Source organism: Excalfactoria chinensis, chromosome Z (genome assembly GCF_039878825.1).
Source record: "Excalfactoria chinensis isolate bCotChi1 chromosome Z, bCotChi1.hap2, whole genome shotgun sequence".
Lineage (NCBI taxonomy): Eukaryota > Metazoa > Chordata > Aves > Galliformes > Phasianidae > Excalfactoria > Excalfactoria chinensis.
Genome location: NC_092857.1, coordinates 43,906,749 through 43,915,040, shown reverse-complemented (window position 1 = coordinate 43,915,040; position 8,292 = coordinate 43,906,749). Strand labels below are relative to the sequence as shown.

The 8,292-nt window shown below is 40.4% G+C and overlaps 1 protein-coding gene across 1 annotated transcript in view; it reads right to left on the bottom strand.

Annotated features, from left to right (window-relative positions):
- Positions 1-1,283: 1,283 nt before the first annotated feature.
- The window catches only part of GAK (cyclin G associated kinase), a 70,169-nt gene continuing 63,160 nt past the window's right edge, over positions 1,284-8,292 (bottom strand). Inside the window, exons 28-29 of the mRNA XM_072358834.1 lie at positions 7,665-7,841; positions 1,284-6,209 (exon numbers count right to left, since the gene is read on the bottom strand). Coding sequence (XP_072214935.1) covers positions 6,108-6,209; positions 7,665-7,841 — 279 coding nt within the window. The 3' untranslated portion in view covers positions 1,284-6,107. The remainder of the gene's footprint in view (positions 6,210-7,664; positions 7,842-8,292) is intronic.

Below are 8,292 nucleotides of genomic sequence, written 5' to 3'. Positions count from 1 at the left end.
AAGGTGCTCCAACCCCTTTGTCGTTTTCATGTCCATACAGCTGGACCTGTTCCATTGTATCCCATTACTGGCATCCTACTGAACTTTGCACCACTTAGTACTACGCTCTGCACCTCACAGTCCAGATGGATTTTGACCCTCCTCACTGTCTGCTCATTCAGCCCATACTTCAGAAGCTTCTCTGTGAGGATCTTATGAGGAGCAGTGTCTACCTGGACTCCAATAAGGCCTTCAGAGCAGTCACTGCTCTCCCCTCATCTGTCAGCTGGGCACTTTACTGAAGTCTATCATGCGGTCATGAGCAAGACATTTCCTTTGTGAATCCATGCTGACTACTGCTGGTGATTTTCTTGTCCTTCACACGCCTGGAAATGTACTCTCAGGATTAGCTGTTCCAGCACCTTACTAGAGATTGAGGTGAGGCTGACAAAGGAAGAATCTCTTGCAGTTTATATTAAAAGTTATCCTTCCAGTAGAAGTCTGCGCATACTTACACAGTCTGTTTCCCACTGAGCTTCTTGTTCAGTTCTGCCAAAAAGAGGCTAAACATCTGACAGAAGCCTTCCTCTGGCATTCAAGGAGGGGCTGAGCCCAGGCATGCTGTATTCTCTTCAGTAATCCAGACCCATGTCAGAAAGGGGTCCAATGTGTAGATCTGGATCACTTTGATTCAGACTGCTGCAGGCTGCACTGCATATCACCTTACTACAGCAGTGTACCTTTTTTTTTATGTTATTTGCTCTTGCAGTTCCATTTTCAGTTTGGTTTTAAGTGTACGAACATGCTGTTCATGAGCACTGGAAGAGGCTGCCCAGGGAGGTGGTGGAGTCTCCTTCTCTGGAGATATTCAAGACCCGCCTGGACGCCTACCTGTGCGACGTGGTGTAGGGAGCCTGCTTTGGCAGGGGGGTTGGACTCGATGATCTCTAGAGGTCCCTTCCAACCCCTACAATTCTACAGGCTTCTGGGAACCCCACTAGTACTGTGCTAGCCCAGTTCTCCCTTCTCCAGTATTCCAGCCACCCACAGTGCTTCTGCACATTCCACCCATCCAACCTCCCTCCCCACATGCTGCTCCATTCCTCTCTCTAGCCTGAGTCCTGCCCCTTTGTTCCTGGTCCTCTCCCAATTACTGCTGTGCCTATGCACTGCACAGGCTCCTTGTCACAGCCCAGCACAGATGCAGTCAAACTGCAGGAGACGCTGCAGGGATTCCTCAATCAAGAGAGAGAAAACCTTCTGAAGATGACATTTCTCCTTTGCTAAAGAATGAAACAAGTCAAGTCACTTTGTTTGTTTTAATGGATCACTGATTAAGTCATAATACATTTCAAAGCAAAATATTCTGTTCAAGGACATTGTGCCAAACATTAAATCTATTTTTAAACAATGTTTAATTTGATTACATTGCCTTTATATACATACAGGTATATAGATTTTTTGTTTTTACTAGTAGCAAAATTACTCAGTACATTGCGTTTCCGGAAAGATGGCAAAAAATAGGACTTCAGTATCTGTTCTGTCCTTCCACACAAACCAAACCAGAAAAATCACAGGTATAGAAAGTACAATCACGAGTACATGTAACTACAGCAAGGACCTTGGAGCAAGCTAAGTCCTCACAGAGAGGTGACAAATGCTTCTAGAAGTCTACATTGCAAAAATACAGTACATTCCATTAAAGAGTTTCAGGAGTCTCTCACAATGCCTCATAATCCTCTTTTGTTAATAAAAGCTTCTATGTCACAATGTATCCTTCATAAAAATGACTGGATGAAAATCTCTGGAGTGTATGTCTGAAGTTCGATGCAGTCTAAACTGCAGCTAACAATAATGAGCTCACCCGAACAGAGCAAGCAAACACTGAGATTCACCAAGACGGGAACCACAGCTCAGCTGAGTCCACCCTTGCTCCCAGTCACCACGTGCTGGTAGCTGGAGCTGCTCTGCCCCAGGGACAGACTCAGGTGATGGGAAATCATACATTCCTTCAACAGCTTCTGCAGGTCAACCACCCGCAAGTTCTTGACAGAAAATGTCAGATTCAGAGCACAGGCAACTGTACAGAACTATTCTGAATCTATTTACAAAGCCTTCATTGCAACTGTTAAGACAAAGAGCTAAGGAGCAACAAAGTTCCACAGTTATGTATCCCCTGAAATTTTCTTGTGAGCAGCAAAGAAAATGACGGCCAATAACCACCAGGGTGTATTGACACTGCTGAGAAACTGCAGCCTGGCTGTGGGAGCTTCATGCTCTGAGCAGCCCAGTGATCCCAAAGGGCAGCTGAGATTGCAGTTACGCTCAACCTCTGCTTTGGTTCATGCAAAACATTAATCCCTTGCATACAGCTTTGAGATGGTGTGCATTCAGGAAGGAGCTGCTACTTTGTGCTTGGCAAACAGCTTTAGAAGGACTTTCTACAATCAGCATGAAAATGGAGGTAAAACATGGCATTTTTCTACTCACACTTAATTACCTTCACATGTGTAGCGCCAAAGACCTTGCCATTGCTCCAAGGAAATGTTAACACATACTGTATGGAGAGGCTACAACAATGCTGAAGGAAGCTATGACTAACGAGCAAATTGTTTGGGCTTTAAGTGATAACAATGAAGAGGAACTCCTCCTCCCAGACTTGATGCCTGGAAATCCATATCCACACTCAAAACTGAGCTCAACTCTGTGATTTTAATAGCAATGTTAATGCTCAACTGCTTGCTTTCTTTTCCCTTCCCCGCAGTTAAGTTCAAAGAAATTTGACAGCACTAGGAAGCACAGGACAGGCATGCACAATGTTAAAGACACCAACTGATTTCCCCAACATGCACAAAACATTACCCTTCCCCATTTGGCAGGTCACAGCCACACGCACTCTCCACTACAACTACCTTCTTTGCAGATTTCTGTTCTAAAAGAGAAGTTGCCAGACTCCCCAGACCCAACAACAATATAACATAAGCAACTTAATTCAGAAATAACTAGTGGAAAACTACCCTGCCATTTCATAGGCCCTACTTCATAGAACATTCTGCAAAAAACCCCAAGCACCTGGTTAATGCCACCTGTCTATGACCAGTCAGGAGCACTTCTGAAAGTGCTGGAATTGCAGGCGAAAGACCTACTATCCTAGACCTGTCCTTATCAGGGTTAAACAGGGACAGGTCAGTAAAGGGAGAATTAGAACACATTTGTGACACAGTACAGTTATAGTCCAGACGTCCTTCTCTACTCTTCCCTTAATTTCTGCTGCATGTTTTTCCTTTGCTCTCAATACTACCATGTCAAGCTACTCAACATTAAGAACTGGATCTGGAAAGACTGCAAAGAATGAACTGTAGCAACAGTTTTTCATTATGAAGTAACAACAAACGTGGGCCAGAAGGCATCAGGACCTGTTGGAAGAATTCAGAAGATCTTCACAATACAATTCAGCATACCCACAATATCAGGATTTACCTCAAACTTTGCAATCATCAGCAGCAAACAAAAAGCCTAGTTTTGAGACCCACTCCATGCAGCACTCAATTAATAACGAGCATGAGGAAGGGAAAAGCCCTCATTCCCAGTCTGAGTTGTGGGTTGTTTTTTTTGTTGTTGTTGTTTTTTGTTTTTATGGTCTTGAACCATTTTTAATTACTGTTTTAAGATTAATTAAAAAAAGAATTCTTAGACATCCTTCTTCCAAGTTACCTTCTCATTTAAAACTAGTATCAGAAGCCAGTGTAAGCCTACATACAATTTTAAAGTTCCTTCTTCCCACTTTCACCGGAACATTTAGTTTAGGCTTTCACTATGAGGCTCCTTTTCTGGTCTTCCTTTTCCTTTATCTTACACTGAAAACACAATTTCACTTTGCTGCATTCATCACTTAAATCTTGGCAATTTAAACATTTTGATTTACTTTTTAAACTGTGCCATTTAACTGAATTGAATACAAGGATGCAAAAGAGCCACATTTCAGTAAAACCTAAACTTCAAAAATTTACTGAACACTGAGCCTCTCCCAGATTCCTCACACCAGAACTTCAGCAGAAAGGAGCAGGGCAGAAGAACCAGACAGCTCCTTCACTGAGGACGGGAGCTGAGTAAGCTGTAATTTAAGGGTTTCTGTACAAACGGCTGTGGATCATTCCAAGAGTCAAATTTCATGAGTTTTCATAATATTTAAAAGGGGGGAAATCAATTTGCAGAAACCTTCAGTTCCACATAAAACACTCACACTCATTTTTCCCTGCTCAATTGAAAGCCTAAAGTTCTTCTTTGATGTTCAAGAAAGCTTTTGCAAACAAGAGTTGACAAAGAAAAACAGAGTAATGTAGTTACCATACAAAAAAACCAAAAACAACACCGCCAAGCAAACAAAGCAGAGAGGAAGATATTTTCCTCCAAAACTTTAGTTGTTTTTTTTAATTGTGCACAGTTCAAGAAGCGCACAAAAATGTCTCAGTTTAGATTCTTGTACATGTTGAAAGTGATCTGGACTTTTAAAGTAGACTTCACATCTCTTTCCTTATAAGAAGCAGCTCTTTAGAAAGATTTTCTCTCAGCTGTACACAGCAGTGCAGACATTACACGTCTGTTTTGTAACTTATTACTACATATGGTTTACCTTAGAACTGTTAAAAAAAAAAACAAACAAACACACAGGTCTCTGACATTTAACTTGTCACAAGCCTTTGATTTCTAGTTATGCAGACCACCAGGGGGAAAAAAAGTCCTAAATCTCACCAGATTTCTTGCTTTTTGGCTGTGTCAAAGCCGCAACTGAACTACAGCCGATACTCTGAATAACATACAACCTTCCTGATCCATAGCGGTTTTAGGTTTCAAAACAGCTTCACTGCTTTGAGAGACTGCTACCAAGCCTTAATACAACAATACTGATCTTTGACATTTTTAAAGTTGATTTGAGGATTGCATTCTGTTACGGTACAGAGCATAACAGTCATTGGTCAACTGTATTCACCTACCCCAGACCAAGTGAGTAGCTGCTATCCGAATACAGATGAAAAAAACATGGCAAGTTCTGTTGTCACGCTGTACTAGATCATCTTGTATTTGCTGGTGCATGGAAGGGGGATGAGCAGAAATACAACACTACCAACACATCCCTGTTTGCACATACACTGATGTCATGCATATCTCAAAACACAGAAATTCAGACATGCAGCAAAATACAAAATACTCTCTACATGATAACAAGTAATGTAGCTTTCTTGTAAGAAATCAAAGCAGAGCAAAATGTTCTATGCTTCCACATCAAGTCTCAAAAAAACATTTCCATCAGAGTATCTTAAGCCCAATGGAAGCCATGTTCCACTGAAATCAGAAGAAAACGATACTTAAAGAACTAGTAACATAAGCACTGGTAAGAGTAATGCCTCCCAAAGGTTCACAATAAATAACAAAACAGCAGGAGCATGCAGACGTTAAAGCCAAGATTTGTTTCTACCTTCATAATGTAAAGAGTAATTAAACTGAAAAAAAAAAACAAAACATCAAGAACAACCCTGGTTGACTTTCCCCACAATTGAGGTCTTTTTGGCTAACCTATTAATTTATTGTAAAGAACACAGGTATTGTCAGAAAATATTCACAGAATGATTATCAGATTGATTACATAAAACACAGATGAAAATATACACGTTCAGGTTTGAAACAAGCCAAAGAAATTCACTGTTGATAACTAAAGCACTTCAAATAAGGCGACAGGCACAAAACAAAACTGAATCACAAAAACTACTGAAAAAAAAAAAGAACGGAAGAGTGGTAGGGAAAGGTAAAGCAAAGATCAATAGAATTGGAATGATTTAGAACTGATCTGAGTGTGCCAGAGACCACAGAAAAAAATGTTTTGCTATATATAAAATCTGAAAGAAAACGTTTATCCCCAGACCATGATTTCTTCAAGTACTGAGCAGCTGTTTTCTTAATGTATCTACGTAATGCTTTGTACTTTAAGTCTTACAAAATACATCACCACGTTTAAGTGCGTACTGCAAACAGTGCTGAAATCATGGAAAAGCACTTCATAAATCATAGGCAAACACGTCACAACAATGCTCAGCTCCAGTTTTTGGAAGTAGTTCAAAAAAAGATGAACTTTAGAAGAGGGACTTAGAGCCCTGGTTTTCAAATTCCGACCACGCATCACTCAGTTCCATGAAGATCATTTTGGCATACTGCTCATAAGGTTGTCCTGTTGCCTGAAAACAAAGAGAACATAAAAAGCATAAATATACCAGGGATTTATGGCTTGTGAAGCATCTCAACCTTTTTTTTTTTTTCCCCTCACTTGTTATCATAGCAAACAACATTAGACTGCAGTGTGAATAGCATTTTCAGGCACACAGCACTGCCTCTTCTACCCAAACATTGCTATGAGTGTTTTAAACAAAGTCTTGTTTACCTAGCATTACCTCAAACTTCAGTGTGCCCCAGAAGTAATTGCGACTTAAAGATTATTTACAAGAACAGCTTAGAAAATGTTTCAGCTAACAGCTCAAAAAACAAAATCCAGTCATTTTAGGAATAGCTTCCTGACAGTCCTTGTAGTATCATACAGTAATGTTTGAACTTAAAATTGCTTGCAGTCAGCATTAACTACACATAACTGCCTGTTTGTTTGTCCCTGTGCTTGAAGGAAGAGAGACAGCACATTCCTGATTCCCTGCCTCTGAGCCAGCCCAAACCCATGGTAATTGAAGATGTGTTTCCACATGACACAAAGAGCAACAAGGTTCTTTATAACACTGAAGAAAAGCCTCAAAGGCACCTCTCCATGCCTCTACCCTCCTGCTGTTTGTCTTTTGCTAGTCACAACACACTGACGCTTTTGAGTGCTGCTGTAACTCTGGGTGTCTGAAAGAAAAATAAGGCCAAAACCAAGAATGCTTCAGAAAGGCCTTGCAGAAAGCACCAAGAATGGCACTAAGTTGTAGGAAACCACACAGCCAGGAACAGGAAAGAGGGAAGGAAAGAAACCTCCCGTTTCTTTATTACGGATGCAGCAGACACGGGACTTAGCTACTCACTAAACCATCAGATGTAACCTTGAAAATTCAAACTAGATATTATTCAGCACTTACCCTTAATACATAAAACAGAGACTAGAGGAATAACTCAGAGCAAGAAACTATCTTCTTGTACTGAAATACAGCAAAAAAGTGTACTAAATACTTTTAAAAAACCATGTAAAATATTATGTTTAGTGCATTTTTTTCTTTTCAGTTGCTGAGTAATTTCCAGGAAGGATGTTTCCTGGGTTTCCCTACCAGTTTTGCTGTGGCAGTCCTTTGGTCTCCATGTACTGGCAATAGCCCTAGAAAACCTAAAGGCACAGTTGGCAGAAATAAAGCAGAATCTGTTATCATTAGATCTGCCAGAAGCCAGTCAAGATCACCTGATTTCAGTGGCTAATTACCTTCCAGAGATATTTTATTTGATAAAATTTTATCTGGTGAATTCTGTGCTGTGTCAGGGTGACATGAAAAATCATGCACGACATGGATACAGCACTTCAGAAGACACTGGAATTGAAGCCAAGAACATCTAGGATCCCTGTCAAGAACTAACACTACAGCATCCATCAAGGACTTTTACAGCACGGTAAAAAGAGTTTCTGTTCCTTCTGTCTACAAACACCAGAGGAAAACACTCACCTTATCTGGATGAACTACAAGCACTGCTTTCCTGTAGTACTTCTTCACTTGTTCGGGCGTTACTAGATCTGCCATGCTAACTGGTTTCCATTTATTTTCCCCTTCCCAAAGCACTGTATGAAGAGTAGATACTAATGCTCTGATATTCCTCTCCTTTCCTTCAATCCATTCAAGAATCTGGGAAAAACAGAATGCATAAAAACTGAATGCAACAGTGCAAGCATTCTCTGCCTGTTTAGAGATGTAGCTCTCAGGCTGCACAAGATTAAGACCCAAGTACAGTAGCACTGTTGTATTCAACACCCCAGTTCAGTTGTTTCACTACATTTATTCTTGAATCCAGACCATTAGCAACCAGAAGTGATACGTTCGCTATTAGATTAAGTCATAGATATCAGCTTAGTAGAGAAATTATCATTAGAAAAGAAACTGAAACAGTTGCACATTATAAAACCTTGTACAATTAACGACAAGATAACTGAAAGGAGTAATTAAAAACATCTGTTGATTACATTACCTCCCTGCCAGGGCAAAATATTAATTTCCTAAGATTCTCACCTGATTTGTACAGAACTTTGAAAGTTCTGTATGCTAAAAGCTAATGCTTACTCAACCCTTTGCATCCCTG